General features: G+C 34.2%; 1 protein-coding gene across 2 annotated transcripts; it reads right to left on the reverse strand.

Annotated features, from left to right (window-relative positions):
- Window positions 1-17: 17 nt before the first annotated feature.
- Window positions 18-20,257, reverse strand: im:7138535 (uncharacterized protein LOC797998 homolog). Of its 2 annotated transcripts, none has more exons than XM_007260353.4 (8): window positions 20,100-20,257; window positions 19,805-19,911; window positions 3,045-3,167; window positions 2,405-2,655; window positions 2,230-2,310; window positions 1,989-2,105; window positions 1,426-1,569; window positions 18-906 (listed from the first exon to the last, which is right to left on the reverse strand). In XM_007260353.4, exons 1-8 carry the CDS (start codon window positions 20,141-20,143, stop codon window positions 739-741), a joined length of 1,035 nt encoding a protein of 344 aa, XP_007260415.3. In that variant the 5' UTR covers window positions 20,144-20,257; the 3' UTR covers window positions 18-738. The 2 variants fall into 2 exon arrangements, with proteins under 2 accessions (XP_007260415.3, XP_049331918.1); XM_049475961.1 differs by having other exon boundaries at window positions 2,396-2,655.
- Window positions 20,258-20,508: the final 251 nt, after the last annotated feature.

Genomic DNA, 20,508 nt, shown 5'->3' on the forward strand with positions numbered 1-20,508 from the left:
AAGATCACAGCTTTAACTCAGATAGAAACCAGTATATTTTAATAGGTTCACTTAAATTTACATAGGCTCACCTGCCTATTCATATTTACATATGCATTTCAGACTATTTCTCTTTACTGAATTTCAGTGAGACTAAATCAAGTTGTACATGTCAGCATCAAATAAATGTCAGATTGCATGTTATATCCAGTATAATGATAAATCAAACTTGTGTACTTAAAGGGTTACACGTCATGAAAAATTAAGAATTTTGTATCAATATCATGACACACTCCCAGAATGTTTACCTTTAAAACTGATTGTACATTCAGAACGTAAAGCTGAAAGAGGTTGTTGAAATAATTTCATTGTAAAAAGCCAACACCTAACATATGTCATGCAAAAATAATAAAAAACATAGGTCAGGTTTGTCTAATAGTGTTGAGAACACAACATTTTTCCTCAGAGAGGATTTTAAAGATTTAGAATTAATTACATTAAAGTATTTTTCAAAGTGCATAACTTAACAAAATAAAATTCTATCTTTGCAATTAGCAGTAAGACCTCAAGTGCATATTGCTGATCATTAAAGCAATACTTTACCCCAAACTGTTACTACAAAAAAATATGCTAATGAAAACCATTAGGCGTACTCTCAAATGCCTAATATTGAACAGATTCTGTTTAGCTGGAGCAATATTAACATTTTAGGCACATATTCCTTTAAAACTTAAATTTTGTCGAGATCTACCATCAGTACTAGTTGTTCTTATTTTTTTTCTTTTTTCCTGAAAACTCCCGTTTCTGGAACTTGTTTTTTTCACGCCTTTGACCACCTCCTCCTTCACTGCGTCGAGTGAAAGCTGGCATGGGAGGCTCAATCTCTCCAGGCCGACCTCCTCTGTCTGGTACACTACCCATCAACACCTGTACCCAAAACATAAATAGTAATATTATGCGTTTTCATCTCATAATGAGTTCATCTTCACTACACTGGTGAACATAAATACACCCAGAAGGTGGTAAACTGTAAATAATTATATCTCTGATTTTTGACAATTTAAATCTTTTTAAAAAATATTAATATAATTAATTAAATAATACAAATATATATTTATATCAGCAAAGATGATGCTATTCACAGTACTACGTAAGCTCATCTGTTTTTTGTTTTTTTGTTTTTTTTGCTATACAACAGTATTATAAAAATAAAATTGTAAAGAAACCCTGAATATATGTTTTTCTTATTGTTACTATTATGACAGGTCCACTAGAAATGTAGTACAGCCATCTTAAGGTAAACACACTGTTAGAAACCTGGTTCTTGGTGGAATTACATAGGTGATAAAAACATGCAACTTAATGTAGTAGAGAAGGAATTACATAAAAAAAGACAACAATCAGTCCTCTGTCGTAACATTTCTATTAAGGTATTAAGTATGGTACCTTATGAATGGCTGTTGATGGTCCTGCTCTCACTGGCAGAATGCGAGACTGATCCTCCCTGGCTGCCAGCAGCAGAGCAATAGAGACTGAGGACTCAAGTGGAGCTGAAAAAGGAGGTACAGAGGACAGGACTGCGCTGCGTTCCTAAAAGTATAAGATACATATGCATAGACAATACTTTGGAATAAATATTAGTGTATATGCTGTTACTATTTACATTTTTAACACCACAAAAAGGGCAACACCATATATTTTTCCTTACTTTTGCATAATTAATCACTTTGGATTTGTTTCCGAGACATTAAACCTATTTCTGGACTATACTCTGAATTTACAATCTCCATTCAGAATGATGTATAATCCAGGACTAGACTAAATCCTGGTCTCGGAAACCTAGTCCAATATATATTTACTTATATTTGACATCTAACATATAATGAATACAATGCTCCAGTAAAATTAGATTTGTTATTTAGCATTTTGCATACTGTAGCGATTTGAACAGGATTAATTATGCTCTCTGGTTGATTGATACCAAATTGCTCAGCACTGAATCTTCATACCTTTCCTCTCTCTCCCCATGCAAAGGACTGGAGTGTGACATAGAAGCGCTTGATCATCATTTGGCGTCGGCACTCATAATCTTTGCGTAGGGCTTGATTAATCTCATTCACTTTTCCCTGAAAATAAACAAGGTTGTAACAGAACATACAAAGTAAGAGAGACATCAGCTATTTAGCAGTTTAATCAAAGTGCATTGGTCTTGGTGCACTGTGTGGGAGGGTGTATCTGTGTACTTCATACCCACTGTGAAGAACTCAGGCTAGTCTTTAGCAGTGGCTCTTGCAGTTCAACCTTGGGCAGAGATGCCAGCTGTGATTCCACCTGAGTGAATGGAGTTTATTAATATATACAGACCAATAAGCACAACTACCTGTGTCAAGTGGTTATTGCACCTACACCTTTATACCTCTTTTACCTGTGCGTAAGCATCACTGAGCTGAGAGGCTGAATCCATATGCAGGGCCTGAAACATCTGTGCCAACTCCTTCATTATCTCCTTCTCGTCATTCTTATCCCCCTCAGCTTGGGTCTCTTCTTCAAGGTCTATGGCATTACATTCTTGCCTTCTTTGTTCTTTTTCTGATTCACTCTGTGGCTTGGTGTCTTCTGGGTGACTCTCTCTGTGTTGGAGTATATGTGCTGCTTCTAACTCAGACACCAGAAAATCTGTTTTTGAAGTTGAACACAAAATAAGTATTGGGTTAATTGGGTTCTCAGTCTAGACTAAAATCTAGATGTAAATGAAGATCTAAATCATGCCACACTATTTCACTGATGAACTGCAAAAATGCATCCCAACTTGTTACAATATAAGACAATATTAGCATTGTCTATAAGGCCTAGACAAGTCTTTTTTTTTTTTTTACAATGTAAAACTGTATTGCTAGAAAAGCAAGTCATTTTGTCTAATTCTGTTCCTCATTTAAGCTTAGCGGAAGTATTTTTCTCTCTTTAGAACCTCCAAATTCACTTTAAAATTTGAGTATTTATTTTGCAGAAGTAAACACCAAAGTAGCCCTATAAAAAAAAAAACACACAGTGTATTAGGTCTTCACCTGTTATTCTGTTGAGATGGATGGATGTGAGAGTTTCGGAGGTGAGAGAGTCGTAAGGGTAAAACAACAATTCCAACAACTTTTTCAGCTCTCCGGCCAGAACAGCACCACTACCACCTCCTCCTGCAAAGCAGAGAAAGTATTAAATCACAACAATTAAAAGAGTGCATATGCAAAGATAAATATATTTTTTTAATTCAGAATGCCTAGTATTACTAAATATTGATGTGGACATGTCCTAAAGTTGACTATAATTACTGTATATATTTATTGTACTATTGAACAGCTGTCTTGATGTGTTTTGTATATTGTCTTTGCCCTATTGTCTATATATCAGTAGCTATTTCTTGTATATGCGGTAAAACTTTAACTGGTCCTAAAACACAAAACCTGTAAACTTGAAATCAAGTTTACAGGTTTTATTTTCTTAAACTCACTAAAACAAATCATTTTTGACGAGGCTGAAGTTGGTTTGATATTCGCAGCTCCAGATTCGTTTGGCTCGATATTCGCAGCCTCGTATTCCCCGGCTGAAGTTGGTTTGATATTCGCAGCTGCCGCTACACTGAACCACCGTGAACTAAAGGGAGCGTTCACAAACACCCGCTGTTTATATTAAACACCTCACAGATCAACACTGAAGGAGATAGAATGAAGAAAAGCAGTACATCTGTTTATTAACAATGTAAATATACAATATATTATTAAATATAATTTTGTATATTGTAAAATATTTGTTTTAATTACTGAATTTATAATTATATATTACAATAAATAATTAAATATATATTTAATAAAATTATATTTTAAAAGCCATTGCGCTCAAAAAATATGAGGCAGATGTTCAAGTGTGATTTTGAAGAACTTTTTCATGTTGGGCCAGACCAAATACACATGATCTGAAGAGTACTACTCTTCTTCTTTAAGGAAAACCTGGAATTAGCCTGGCCCAAGCTGATTTTATACTTTAAAATTAACTGGCAACATGGAATACCGATCCATAATGCACAATTTTTTTATGTAAAGCTGATGTTCCAGTGTGATTTTGAAGGACTTTTTCATGTTGGGCCAGACCAAATACACATGATCTAAAGAGTACTAGTCTTCTACTTTAGGGAAAGCCTGGAATTAGCCTGGCCCAAGGTGATTTTATACTTTAAAATTAACTGGCAACATGGCATACCGATCCATAAGGCAGAAAAAAGTTTAATTTAAAGCTGAAGTTCTAGTGTGATTTTGAAGGACTTTTTAATCTTGGGCCAGACCAAATACACATGATCTGAAGAGTACTAGTCTTCTTCTTTAAGGAAAACCTGGAATTAGCCTGGCCCGAGCTGATTTTATACTTTAAAATTAACTGGCAACATGGCCTACCGATCCATAATGCACAAAAAAATTGAATATAAAGCTGATGTTCTAGTGTGATTTTGAAGGACTTTTTAATCTTGGGCCAGACCAAATACACATGATCTAAAGAGTACTAGTCTTCTACTTTAAGGAAAACCTGGAAATAGCCTGGCCCAAGCTGATTTTATACTTTAAAATGAACTGGCAACATGGAATACCGATCCATAATGCACAATTTTTTTTATGTAAAGCTGATGTTCTAGTGTGATTTTGAAGGACTTTTTAATCTTGGGCCAGACCAAATAGACATGATCTAAAGAGTACTAGTCTTCTACTTTAAGACAAACCTGGAATTAGCCTGGCCCAAGCTGATTTTATACTTTAAAATGAATTGGCAACATGGTATAACGAGCCATTTTGCACAAAAAAGCCACTGTTCCAGTACAATTTTGAAGATTTTTTTAATCTTGGGCCAGAACAAATACACATGATCTGAAGAGAACTAGTCTTCTACTTTAAGGAAAACCTGGAAATAGCCTGGCCCAAGCTGATTTTATACTTTAAAATTAACTGGCAATATGGAATACCGATCCATAATGCACAATTTTTCTTTATGTAAAGCTGATGTTCCAGTGTGATTTTGAAGGGCTTTATCATCTTGGGCCAGACCAAATACACATGATCTGAAGAGTACTAGTCTTCTACTTTAAGGAAAACCTGGAATTAGCCTGGCCCAAGCTGATTTTATACTTTAAAATGAACTGGCAACATGGAATACCGATCGATAAAGCACAATTTTTTTATGTAAAGCTGATGTTCTAGTGTGATTTTGAAGGACTTTTTCATCTTGGGCCAGAACAAATACACATGATCTGAAGAGTACTAGTCTTCTTCTTTAAGGAAAACCTGGAATTAGCCTGGCCCAAGCTGATTTTATACTTTAAAATTAACTGGCAACATGGCCTACCGATCCATAATGCACAAAAAAATTGAATATAAAGCTGATGTTCTAGTGTGATTTTGAAGGACTTTTTAATCTTGGGCCAGAACAAATACACATGATCTAAAGAGTACTAGTCTTCTACTTTAAGGAAAACCTGGAAATAGCCTGGCCCAAGCTGATTTTATACTTTAAAATGAACTGGCAACATGGAATACCGATCCATAAAGCACAATTTTTTTATGTAAAGCTGATGTTCCAGTGTGATTTTGAAGGACTTTTTCATATTGTGCCAGACCAAATACACATGATCTAAAGAGTACTAGTCTTCTACTTTAGGGAAAGCCTGGAATTAGCCTGGCCCGAGCTGATTTTATACTTTAAAATTAACTGGCACATGGCATACCGATCCATAAGGCACAAAAAAGTTTAATTTAAAGCTGATGTTCTAGTGTGATTTTGAAGGACTTTTTAATCTTGGGACAGACCAAATACACATGATCTGAAGAGTACTAGTCTTCTACTTTAAGGAAAACCTGGAATTAGCCTGGCCTAAGCTGATTTTATACTTTAAAATTAACTGGCAACATGGCCTACCGATCCATAATGCACAAAAAAATTGAATATAAAGCTGATGTTCTAGTGTGATTTTGAAGGACTTTTTAATCTTGGGCCAGAACAAATACACATGATCTAAAGAGTACTAGTCTTCTACTTTAAGGAAAACCTGGAAATAGCCTGGCCCAAGCTGATTTTATACTTTAAAATGAACTGGCAACATGGAATACCGATCCATAAAGCACAATTTTTTTATGTAAAGCTGATGTTCCAGTGTGATTTTGAAGGACTTTTTCATATTGGGCCAGACCAAATACACATGATCTAAAGAGTGCTAGTGTTCTACTTTAGGGAAAGCCTGGAATTAGCCTGGCCCAAGCTGATTTTATACTTTAAAATTAACTGGCAACATGGCATACCGATCCATAAGGCACAAAAAAGTTTAATTTAAAGCTGATGTTCTAGTGTGATTTTGAAGGACTTTTTAATCTTGGGCCAGACCAAATACACATGATCTGAAGAGTACTAGTCTTCTACTTTAAGAAAAACCTGGAATTAGCCTGGCCCAAGCTGATTTTATACTTTAAAATGAACTGGCAACATGGAATAACGATCCATAATGCACAAAGAAATTGAATATAAAGCTGATGTTCTAGTGTGATTTTGAAGGACTTTTTAATCTTGGGCCAGAACAAATACACATGATCTGAAGAGAACTAGTCTTCTACTTTAAGGAAAACCTGGAATTAGCCTGGCCCGAGCTGATTTTATACTTTAAAATTAACTGGCAACATAGCATACCGATCCATAATGCACAATATTTTTTATGTAAAGCTGATGTTCCAGTGTGATTTTGAAGGACTTTTTCATATTGGGCCAGACCAAATACACATGATCTAAAGAGTACTAGTCTTCTACATTAGGGAAAGCCTGGAATTAGCCTGGCCCAAGCTGATTTTATACTTTAAAATGAATTGGCAACATGGTATAACGAGCCATTTTGCACAAAAAAGCCACTGTTCCAGTACAATTTTGAAGAATTTTTTAATCTTGGGCCAGAACAAATACACATGATCTGAAGAGAACTAGTCTTCTACTTTAAGGAAAACCTGGAAATAGCCTGGCCCGAGCTGATTTTATACTTTAAAATGAACTGGCAATATGGAATACCGATCCATAATGCACAATTTTTCTTTATGTAAAGCTGATGTTCCAGTGTGATTTTGAAGGGCTTTTTCATCTTGGGCCAGACCAAATACACATGATCTGAAGAGTACTAGTCTTCTACTTTGAGAAAATTTTGGGATTTGCCTGGCCCGAGCTGATTTTAGACTGCACAATTAATTGGCAACATGGCAGCACAAAAAAAATATTATTTAAAGCTGATATTCCAGTATGATTTTGGACTTTTTTTTCAGACCAAATACACATCAGATGAAGAGTTCTGGTATTCTCAAAATCAATGCTTTATATTCATTATTTCTGTGCAAAATGGCTTTCATGTCATGTTGCCAATTCATTTTAAAGGATAAAATTCTTCAAACTTGTACTGGAACAGTGGCTTTTTTGTGCAAAATGGCTCGTTATACCATGTTGCCAGTTCATTTTAAAGTATAAAATCAGCTCGGGCCAGGCTATTTCCAGGCTTTCCTTAAAGTAGAAGACTAGTACTCTTTTGATCATGTGTATTTTTTCTGGCCCAAGATGAAAAAGTCCTTCAAAATCACACTGGAACATCAGCTTTACATAAAACATTGTGCATTATGGATCGGTATTCCATGTTGCCAGTTCATTTTAAAGTATAAAATCAGCTTGGGCCAGGCTAATTCCAGGTTTTCCTTAAAGTAGAAGACTAGTACTCTTTAGATCATGTGTATTTGGTCTGGCCCAAGATTAAAAAGTCCTTCAAAATCACACTAGAATATCAGCTTTATATTCAATTTCTTTGTGCATTATGGATCATTATTACATGTTGCCAGTTCATTTTAAAGTATAAAATCAGCTTGGGCCAGGCTAATTCCAGGTTTTTCTTAAAGTAGAAGACTAGTACTCTTCAGATCATGTGTATTTGGTCTGGCCCAAGATTAAAAAGTCCTTCAAAATCACACTAGAACATCAGCTTTAAATTAAACTTTTTTGTGCCTTATGGATCGGTATGCCATGTTGCCAGTTAATTTTAAAGTATAAAATCAGCTTGGGCCAGGCTAATTCCAGGCTTTCCCTAAAGTAGAAGACTAGTACTCTTTACATCATGTGTATTTGGTCTGGCCCAATATGAAAAAGTCCTTCAAAATCACACTGGAACATCAGCTTTACATAAAAAAATTGTGCATTATGGATCGGTATTCCATGTTGCCAGTTCATTTTAAAGTATAAAATCAGCTTGGGCCAAGCTATTTCCAGGTTTTCCTTAAAGTAGAAGACTAGTACTCTTTAGATCATGTGTATTTGGTCTGGCCCAAGATTAAAAAGTCCTTCAAAATCACACTAGAACATCAGCTTTATATTACATTTTTTTGTGCATTATGGATCGGTAGGCCATGTTGCCAGTTAATTTTAAAGTATAAAATCAGCTTGGGCCAGGCTAATTCCAGGTTTTCCTTAAAGAAGAAGACTAGTACTCTTCAGATCATGTGTATTTGTTCTGGCCCAAGATGAAAAAGTCCTTCAAAATCACACTAGAACATCAGCTTTACATAAAACAATTGTGCATTATGGATCGTTATTCCATGTTGCCAGTTCATTTTAAAGTATAAAATCAGCTTGGGCCAGGCTAATTCCAGGTTTTTCTTAAAGTAGAAGACTAGTACTCTTCAGATCATGTGTATTTGGTCTGGCCCAAGATGAAAAAGCCCTTCAAAATCACACTAGAACATCAGCTTTACATAAAGAAAAATTGTGCATTATGGATCGGTATTCCATATTGCCAGTTCATTTTAAAGTATAAAATCAGCTTGGGCCAGGCTATTTCCAGGTTTTCCTTAAAGTAGAAGACTAGTTCTCTTCAGATCATGTGTATTTGTTCTGGCCCAAGATTAAAAAAATCTTCAAAATTGTACTGGAACAGTGGCTTTTTTGTGCAAAATGGCTCGTTATTCCATGTTGCCAGTTCATTTTAAAGTATAAAATCAGCTTGGACCAGGCTAATTCCAGGTTTTTCTTAAAGTAGAAGACTAGTACTCTTCAGATCATGTGTATTTGGTCTGGCCCAAGATTAAAAAGTCCTTCAAAATCACACTAGAACATCAGCTTTACATAAAAACAATTGTGCATTATGGATCGGTATTCCATGTTGCCAGTTCATTTTAAAGTATAAAATCAGCTCGGGCCAGGCTAATTCCAGGTTTTCCTTAAAGTAGAAGACTAGTTCTCTTCAGATCATGTGTATTTGTTCTGGCCCAAGATTAAAAAGTCCTTCAAAATCACACTAGAACATCAGCTTTATATTCAATTTCTTTGTGCATTATGGATCATTATTACATGTTGCCAGTTCATTTTAAAGTATAAAATCAGCTTGGGCCAGGCTAATTCCAGGTTTTTCTTAAAATAGAAGACTAGTACTCTTCAGATCATGTGTATTTGGTCTGGCCCAAGATTAAAAAGTCCTTCAAAATCACACTAGAACATCAGCTTTAAATTAAACTTTTTTGTGCCTTATGGATCGGTATGCCATGTTGCCAGTTAATTTTAAAGTATAAAATCAGCTTGGGCCAGGCTAATTCCAGGCTTTCCCTAAAGTAGAAGACTAGTACTCTTTACATCATGTGTATTTGGTCTGGCCCAATATGAAAAAGTCCTTCAAAATCACACTGGAACATCAGCTTTACATAAAAAAATTGTGCATTATGGATCGGTATTCCATGTTGCCAGTTCATTTTAAAGTATAAAATCAGCTTGGGCCAAGCTATTTCCAGGTTTTCCTTAAAGTAGAAGACTAGTACTCTTTAGATCATGTGTATTTGGTCTGGCCCAAGATTAAAAAGTCCTTCAAAATCACACTAGAACATCAGCTTTATATTACATTTTTTTGTGCATTATGGATCGGTAGGCCATGTTGCCAGTTAATTTTAAAGTATAAAATCAGCTTGGGCCAGGCTAATTCCAGGTTTTCCTTAAAGAAGAAGACTAGTACTCTTCAGATCATGTGTATTTGTTCTGGCCCAAGATGAAAAAGTCCTTCAAAATCACACTAGAACATCAGCTTTACATAAAACAATTGTGCTTTATGGATCGGTATTACAGGTTGCCAGTTCATTTTAAAGTATAAAATCTGCTTGGGCCAGGCTATTTCCAGGTTTTTATTAAAGTAGAAGACTAGTACTCTTCAGATCATGTGTATTTGTTCTGGCCCAAGATGAAAAAGTCCTTCAAAATCACACTAGAACATCAGCTTTACATAAAAAACATTGTGCATTATGGATTGGTATGCTATGTTGCCAGTTCATTTTAAAGTATAAAATCAGCTCGGGCCAGGCTAATTCCAGGTTTTCCTCAAAGTGGGAGAGAAGTTCTCTTCATCTGATGTGTATGTGTTCTGGCCCAAGATGAAAAAGTCTTTCAAAGTTTGCCAGTTCATTTTAAAGTATAAAATCAGCTTGGGCCAGGCTACTTCCAGGTTTTCCTTAAAGAAGAAGACTAGTACTCTTCAGATCATGTGTATTTGGTCTGGCCCAACATGAAAAAGTTCTTCAAAATCACACTTGAACATCTGCCTCATATTTTTTGAGCGCAATGGCTTTTAAAATATAATTTTATTAAATATATATTTAATTATTTATTGTAATATATAATTATAAATTCAGTAATTAAAATAAATATTTTACAATATACAAAATTATATTTAATAATATATTGTATATTTACATTGTTAATAAACAGATGTACTGCTTTTCTTCATTCTATCTCCTTCAGTGTTGATCTGTGAGGTGTTTAATATAAACAGCGGGTGTTTGTGAACGCTCCCTTTAGTTCACGGTGGTTCAGTGTAGCGGCAGCTGCGAATATCAAACCAACTTCAGCCGGGGAATACACCGCGGTCACGCCATCTGCACTTAGAAAACGCTCGGTCGCGCTATCCACACCGAAAACGGGAGTGCGCGTCTAAACCGTGTTTTACTGTAGCAGCGTGCACAGCGCACCCGGAGGAGCGGAGACTGGCGCTTCTCGTGCAGAGACTTAAAATGGAACAGAAACGAGTTTTACACCTAAATAAACATGATTTAACGAGGTCTAATCCACAAATATACACCAGAAAGACCACTTCTTATCTGTAGAACAGTGTAACGTTTTGAAAAGGGTTGGAGTGTTATTAATAAGCAAATCAAATTGTTATAAAATCACAGCCCTAAATTCTTAAAGATCTTATTCTCATGTATCCCAGATATATGTTTAAAGTGATATTACTGTATCATTTTTGAGTAATTGAATACCAAAACTATCTATTCGGTTTTGTATAAAAGGGATTTTGGAGTGCTATAAAACCAAAAAAATCTAATTCTTCTTAAATCAGAACATGAAATCCTTAAATAATACCTTCCATACTATTAATGTCATGCATGTATACTGATTGTACAGTATCATTTTGGAGTAAATGAATACCAAACTTAGGAAAAATGTATATTCGGTTGTGCATAAACCAGATTTCGGTGTCCTATAAAACCTTCAAATCAAATTGTTATCCAATGAACCCAAGAAAGTCTTGAAGAAAACATTCCATTCTATTAATGACATGAGTAACAAGTGATATTACTGTATCATTTTGGATTAATTGGATACCAAACTTGGAAAAATGTCTATTCGGTTGTGCATAAACCACATTTCAGAGTCCTATAAAACCAGCAAATCAAATTGTTATCCAATGGCACTAACAAAGTCTTGAAGAACACATTCTATACTATTATTGACATGAGTATCAAGTGACATTACTGTATCATTTTGGAGTAATTGGATACCAAACTTAGGAAAAATGTTTATTCGATTGTGCAAAAACCTGATTTCAGAGTCCTATAAAACCAGCAAATCAAATTGTTATCCAATGGCACTGACAAAGTCTTGAAGAACACATTCTATACTATTATTGACATGAGTATCAAGTGATTTTACTGTATCATTTTGAAATAATTGGATACCAAACTTGGAAAAATGTCTATTTGGTTGTGCATAAACCAGATTTCGGAGTCCCATAAAACCAGCAAATCAAATTGTTATCCAATGGCACTAACAAAGTCTTGAAGAACACATGCTATACTATTTTTGACATGAGTATCAAGTGATTTTACTGTATCATTTTGGAGTAATTGGATACCAAACTTGGAAAAAATGTCTATTCGGTTGTGCATAAACCACATTTCAGAGTCCTATAAAACCAGCAAATCAAATTGTTATCCAATGACACTAACAAAGTCTTGAAGAACACATTCTATACTATTATTGACATGAGTATCAAGTGATTTTACTGTATCATTTTGAAATAATTGGATACCAAACTTGGAAAAATGTCTATTCGATTGTGCATAAACCAGATTTCGGAGTCCCATAAAACCAGCAAATCAAATTGTTATCCAATGGCACTAACAAAGTCTTGAAGAACACATGCTACACTATTATTGACATGAGTATCAAGTGATTTTACTGTATCATTTTGAAATAATTGGATACCAAACTTGGAAAAATGTCTATTCGGTTGTGCATAAACCAGATTTCGGAGTCCCATAAAACCAGCAAATCAAATTGTTATCCAATGGCACTAACAAAGTCTTGAAGAACACATGCTACACTATTATTGACATGAGTATCAAGTGATTTTACTGTATCATTTTGGAGTAATTGGATACCAAACTTGGAAAAATGTATATTTGGTTGTGCATAAACCACATTTCAGAGTCCTAGAAAACCAGCAAATCAAATTGTTATCCAATGACACTAACAAAGTCTTGAAGAACAAGTTCTATACTATTATTGACATGAGTATCAAGTGACATTACTGTATCATTTTGGAGTAATTGGATACCAAACTTAGGAAAAATGTTTATTCGATTGTGCAAAAACCTGATTTCAGAGTCCTATAAAACCAGCAAATCAAATTGTTATCCAATGGCACTGACAAAGTCTTGAAGAACACATTCTATACTATTATTGACATGAGTATCAAGTGATTTTACTGTATCATTTTGAAATAATTGGATACCAAACTTGGAAAAATGTCTATTTGGTTGTGCATAAACCAGATTCCGGAGTCCCATAAAACCAGCAAATCAAATTGTTATCCAATGGCACTAACAAAGTCTTGAAGAACACATGCTATACTATTTTTGACATGAGTATCAAGTGATTTTACTGTATCATTTTGGAGTAATTGGATACCAAACTTGGAAAAATGTATATTTGGTTGTGCATAAACCACATTTCAGAGTCCTAGAAAACCAGCAAATCAAATTGTTATCCAATGGCACTAACAAAGTCTTGAAGAACACATTCTATACTATTATTGACATGAGTATCAAGTGATTTTACTGTATCATTTTGAAATAATTGGATACCAAACTTGGAAAAATGTCTATTCGGTTGTGCATAAACCAGATTTCAGAGTCCTATAAAACCAGCAAATCAAATTGTTATCCAATGACACTAACAAAGTCTTGAAGAACACATTCTATACTATTATTGACATGAGTATCAAGTGATTTTACTGTATCATTTTGAAATAATTGAATACCAAACTTGGAAACATGTCTATTTGGTTGTGCATAAACCAGATTTCGGAGTCCCATAAAACCAGTAAATCAAATTGTTATCTAATGGCACTAACAAAGTCTTGAAGAACACAGGCTATACTATTATTGACATGAGTATCAAGTGATATTACTGTATCATTTTGGAGTAATTGGATACCAAATTTAGGAATAAATGTCTATTCGGTTGTGCAAAAACCTGATTTCGGAGTCCTACAAAACCAGCAAATCAAATTGTTATCCAATGCCACCAAGACTGTCTTGAAGAACACATGTCATACTATTAATGACATGAGTGAACAGTCATATTACTGTATCATTTTGGAGTAATTGGATACCAAACATAGAAAAAAATTCTATTTGGTTGTGCATAAACCAGATTTGGGAGTCCCATAAAACCAGCAAATCAAACTGTTATCCAATGATACTAACAAAGTCTCGAAGAACACATTCTATACTATTATTGACATGAGTATCAAGTGATATTACTGTATCATTTTGGATTAATTGGATACCAAACTTAGAATAAATGTTTATTCGGTTGTGCATAAACCAGATTTTAAGGTCCCATAAAACCAGCAAATCAAATTTTTATCCAATTCCACTGAGACAGTCTTGCAGAACACATTCCATACTATTATTGACATGAGTAACAAGTGATATTACTGTATAATTTTGGATTAATTGGATACCAAATGTCTATGCGGTTGTGAATAAACCAGATTTCGGGGTCCTATAAAACTAGTATGGAATGTGTTTATCAAGAAGGACTTGGTTCCATTGGATAACAATTTGATTTGATGGTTTATAGGACTCCAAAATCTGGTTTATGCACAACTGAACAGGCATTTTTTTCTAAATTTGCTATCCAATTACTCAAAAATGACACAGTAATATCACTTGTGACTAATGTTCTTGGTAGATTGGAATATTTTCTTCAAGACTGTTTTGGTTTTATTAGACAACAATTTGATTTGCTGGTTTTATAGGATTTGGTTTATGCACAAACGAATAGACATTTTTCCTATGTTCGGTATTCAATTATTCCAAAACTAAACAGTTATATCACTTGTTACTCATGTCACTAATGGTATGGAATGTGTTCTTCAAGACTTTGTTAGTGCCATTGGATAACAATTTGATTTGCTGGTTTTATAGGACTCTGAAATGTGGTTTATGCACAACCGAATAGACATTTTTTCCAAGTTTGGTATCCAATTACTCCAAAATGATACAGTAAAATCACCTGATACTCATGTCAATAATAGTATAGAATGTGCTTTTCAAGACTTTATCAGTGGCATTGGATAACAATTTGATTTAATGGTTTGTAGGACTCTGAAATCTGGTTTATACAGAAGTGAATCAACATTTTTCGTATGTTTGATAATTAATTACTCCAAAATGGTAAAGTAAAATCACTTGATACTTATGTTATTAATAGTATAGAATGTGTTTTTCAAGACTTTGTTAGTGTCATTGGATAACAATTTGATTTGCTGGTTTTATAGGACTCTGAAATGTGGTTTATGCACAACCGAATAGACATTTTTTCCAAGTTTGGTATCCAATTACTCCAAAATGATACAGTAAAATCACTTGATACTCATGTCAATAATAGTATAGAATGTGTTCTTCAAGACTTTGTTAGTGTCATTGGATAACAATTTGATTTGCTGGTTTTATAGGACTCTGAAATGTGGTTTATGCACAACCGAATAGACATTTTTTCCAAGTTTGGTATCCAATTACTCCAAAATGATACAGTAAAATCACTTGATACTCATGTCAATAATAGTATAGCATGTGTTCTTCAAGACTTTGTTAGTGCCATTGGATAACAATTTGATTTGCTGGTTTTCTAGGACTCTGAAATGTGGTTTATGCACAACCAAATAGACATTTTTTCCAAGTTTGGTATCCAATTACTCCAAAATGATACAGTAAAATCACTTGATACTCATGTCAATAATAGTGTAGCATGTGTTCTTCAAGACTTTGTTAGTGCCATTGGATAACAATTTGATTTGCTGGTTTTATGGGACTCCGAAATCTGGTTTATGCACAACCGAATAGACATTTTTCCAAGTTTGGTATCCAATTATTTCAAAATGATACAGTAAAATCACTTGATACTCATGTCAATAATAGTATAGAATGTGTTCTTCAAGACTTTGTTAGTGTCATTGGATAACAATTTGATTTGCTGGTTTTATAGGACTCTGAAATGTGGTATATGCACAACCGAATAGACATTTTTTCCAAGTTTGGTATCCAATTACTCCAAAATGATACAGTAAAATCACTTGATACTCATGTCAATAATAGTATAGCATGTGTTCTTCAAGACTTTGTTAGTGCCATTGGATAACAATTTGATTTGCTGGTTTTATGGGACTCCGAAATCTGGTTTATGCACAACCGAATAGACATTTTTCCAAGTTTGGTATCCATTTATTTCAAAATGATACAGTAAAATCACTTGATACTCAAGTCAATAATAGTATAGAATGTGTTCTTCAAGACTTTGTTAGTGTCATTGGATAACAATTTGATTTGCTGGTTTTATAGGACTCTGAAATGTGGTATATGCACAACCGAATAGACATTTTTTCCAAGTTTGGTATCCAATTACTCCAAAATGATACAGTAAAATCACTTGATACTCATGTCAATAATAGTATAGAATGTGTTCTTCAAGACTTTGTCAGTGCCATTGGATAACAATTTGATTTGCTGGTTTTATAGGACTCTGAAATCAGGTTTTTGCACAACCGAATAGACATTTTTTCCAAGTTTGGTATCCAATTACTCCAAAATGATACAGTAAAATCACTTGATACTCATGTCAATAATAGTATAGCATGTGTTCTTCAAGACTTTGTTAGTGCCATTGGATAACAATTTGATTTGCTGGTTTTCTAGGACTCTGAAATGTGGTTTATGCACAACCAAATAGACATTTTTTCCAAGTTTGGTATCCAATTACTCCAAAATGATACAGTAAAATCACTTGATACTCATGTCAATAATAGTGTAGCATGTGTTCTTCAAGACTTTGTTAGTGCCATTGGATAACAATTTGATTTGCTGGTTTTATGGGACTCCGAAATCTGGTTTATGCACAACCGAATAGACATTTTTCCAAGTTTGGTATCCAATTATTTCAAAATGATACAGTAAAATCACTTGATACTCATGTCAATAATAGTATAGAATGTGTTCTTCAAGACTTTGTTAGTGTCATTGGATAACAATTTGATTTGCTTGTTTTATAGGACTCTGAAATGTGGTATATGCACAACCGAATAGACATTTTTTCCAAGTTTGGTATCCAATTACTCCAAAATGATACAGTAAAATCACTTGATACTCAAGTCAATAATAGTATAGAATGTGTTCTTCAAGACTTTGTTAGTGTCATTGGATAACAATTTGATTTGCTGGTTTTATAGGACTCTGAAATGTGGTATATGCACAACCGAATAGACATTTTTTCCAAGTTTGGTATCCAATTACTCCAAAATGATAAAGTAAAATCACTTGATACTCATGTCAATAATAGTATAGAATGTGTTCTTCAAGACTTTGTCAGTGCCATTGGATAACAATTTGATTTGCTGGTTTTATAGGACTCTGAAATCAGGTTTTTGCACAACCGAATAGACATTTTTTCCAAGTTTGGTATCCAATTACTCCAAAATGATACAGTAAAATCACTTGATACTCATGTCAATAATAGTATAGAATGTGTTCTTCAAGACTTTGTCAGTGCCATTGGATAACAATTTGATTTGCTGGTTTTATAGGACTCCGAAATCAGGTTTTTGCACAATCGAATAAACATTTTTCCTAAGTTTGGTATCCAATTACTCCAAAATGATACAGTAATATCACTTGTTACTCAAGTCATTCATAGTATAGAATGTGCTTTTCAAGACTTTATCAGTGGCATTGGATAACAATTTGATTTGCTGGTTTTATGGGACTCCGAAATCTGGTTTATGCACAACCGAATAGACATTTTTCCAAGTTTGGTATCCAATTATTTCAAAATGATACAGTAAAATCACTTGATACTCATGTCAATAATAGTATAGAATGTGTTCTTCAAGACTTTGTCAGTGCCATTGGATAACAATTTGATTTGCTGGTTTTATAGGACTCTGAAATCAGGTTTTTGCACAATCGAATAAACATTTTTCCTAAGTTTGGTATCCAATTACTCCAAAATGATACAGTAATATCACTTGTTACTCAAGTCATTCATAGTATAGAATGTGCTTTTCAAGACTTTATCAGTGGCATTGGATAACAATTTGATTTAATGGTTTGTAGGACTTTGAAATCTGGTTTATACAGAAGTGAATCAACATTTTTTGTATGTTTGATAATTAATTACTCCAAAATGGTAAAGTAAAATCCCTTGATACTTATGTTATTAATAGTATATAATGTGTTTTTCAAGACTTTATTAGTGGCATTGGATAACAATTTAATTTGCTGGTTTTATAGGACTCTGAAATGTGGTTTATGCAAAAGTGAATCAACATTTTTCGTATGTTTGATATTTAATTACTCCAAAATGGTACAGTAAAATCACTTGTTACTCATGTCATTAATAGTATGGAATGTTTTTTTCAAGACTGTCTAGGTGGCATTGGATAACAATTTGATTTGCTGGTTTTATGCGACCTTAAAATCTGGTTTATACACAACTGAATAGACATTTTTTCTAAGTTTGGTATCCAATTAATCCAAAATTATACAGTAATATCACTTATTACTCATGTTAATAATAGAATGGAATGTGTTCTTCAAGACAGTCTCGGTAGCATTTGATAATTTAATTTGCTGGTTTTACAGGACTCCAAAATCAGGTTTTTGCGCAACCAAATAGACATTTTTCCTAAGCTTCGTATTCAATTACTCCAAAATGATACAGTAATATCCTTTGTTACTCATGTCATTAATAGTATGGAATGTGTTCTTCAAGAATGTCTTAGTGGCATTGGATAACAATTTGATTTGCTTGTTTTATAGGACTCTGAAATCTGATTTATGCAAAAGTAAATTAACATTTTTTGTATGTTTGATATTTAATTACTCCAAAATGGTACAGTAAAATCACTTGATATATATGTTATTAATAGTATAGAATGTGTTTTCCAAGACTTTGTTAGTGCCATTGGATAACAATTTGATTTGCTGGTTTTATAGGACTCTGAAATGTGGTTTATGCACAACCGAATAGACATTTTTCCAAGTTTGGTATCCAATTAATCCAAAATGATACAGTAATATCACTTGTTACTCATGTCATTAATAGAATGGAATGTTTTCTTCAAGACTTTCTTGGTTTCATTGGATAACAATTTGATTTTAAGGTTTTATAGGACACCGAAATCTGGTTTATGCACAACCGAATATACATTTTTCCTAAGTTTGGTATTCATTTACTCCAAAATGATACTGTACAATCAGTATACATGCATGACATTAATAGTATGGAAGGTATTATTTAAGGAGTTCATGTTCTGATTTAAGAAGAATTAGATTTTTTTGGTTTTATAGCACTCCAAAATCCCTTTTATACAAAACCGAATAGATAGTTTTGGTATTCAATTACTCAAAAACGATACAGTAATATCACTTCAAACATATATCTGGGATACATGAGAATAAGATCTTTAAGAATTTAGGGCTGTGATTTTATAACAATTTGATTTGCTTATTTAATAACACTCCAACCCTTTTCAAAACGTTACACTGTTCTACAGATAAGAAGTGGTCTTTCTGGTGTATATTTGTGGATTAGACCTCGTTAAATCATGTTTATTTAGGTGTAAAACTCGTTTCTGTTCCATTTTAAGTCTCTGCACGAGAAGCGCCAGTCTCCGCTCCTCCGGGTGCGCTGTGCACGCTGCTACAGTAAAACACGGTTTAGACGCGCACTCCAGTTTTCGGTGTGGATAGCGCGACCGAGCGTTTTCTAAGTGCAGATGGCGTGACCGCGGTGGGAATACGAGGCTGCGAATATCGAGCCAAACGAATCTGGAGCTGCGAATATCAAACCAACTTCAGCCTCGTCATTTTTGTTGTACTAGTTCTAATTGAACATCTGCTAAATGCTAAAAATATTTCCGCACATTTGGTATTCTACTAAATTGATGTGGATTGATTACCTCCAATTTCAGGACAACTTTTCCTCAACTCAGCGACCAGCCAGGACAGCACGGGGCACGGCAGCTCGTCACAGGTGCACCGCCTCACACACCGGCTGCTGTTATAACTGTGGATAATGAGCATGGATTTAGGCACTGAAGATGCACACGGAATCTGTTCGTTCCACCTTAAACGGCGTTTAGGAATATATTCTCTTACATCTGCAGCATTTAAGGTGGAACCGAACACTAAAGCAAAGTTTCAGGTAAACATTGAACACTAGTAGTTTTATAATGTTGAGGACAGGTCGCTTACCCAAGAGCTTTGAGAGCCGCGACTGTCCCAACATCTCTCTCCATCACAAGAATCGAACAAGTGCTTCAAATACAGTCATACAGTCATACACCCATACAAAACACACACACACACTCCGAGCTGCATACAAAACTTCCTGATATGCAACTTCCTGATATGTTCTCTCCTGTCACGCCCTTATCTCTGGAGACCAGGCCAGAGTAATCGAGACTTTATAACCTCGATACACAAACATCTGCACATTTTAATGCACTACTATTCACTACTATTCTACTATTCGCATACAATTTTGTTTTACTTATTTTTAGGATGTTTTTTTTTTTCAAATACTCTTGTATGTAATCATAGTAGATCTATTATTTTACCTGATGTCTAATTTAAATCGATTTAAACTAAATCACAAAAATGC

The sequence above is a fragment of the Astyanax mexicanus genome, chromosome 1 (assembly GCF_023375975.1).
Source record: "Astyanax mexicanus isolate ESR-SI-001 chromosome 1, AstMex3_surface, whole genome shotgun sequence".
Classification (NCBI taxonomy): domain Eukaryota; kingdom Metazoa; phylum Chordata; class Actinopteri; order Characiformes; family Acestrorhamphidae; genus Astyanax; species Astyanax mexicanus.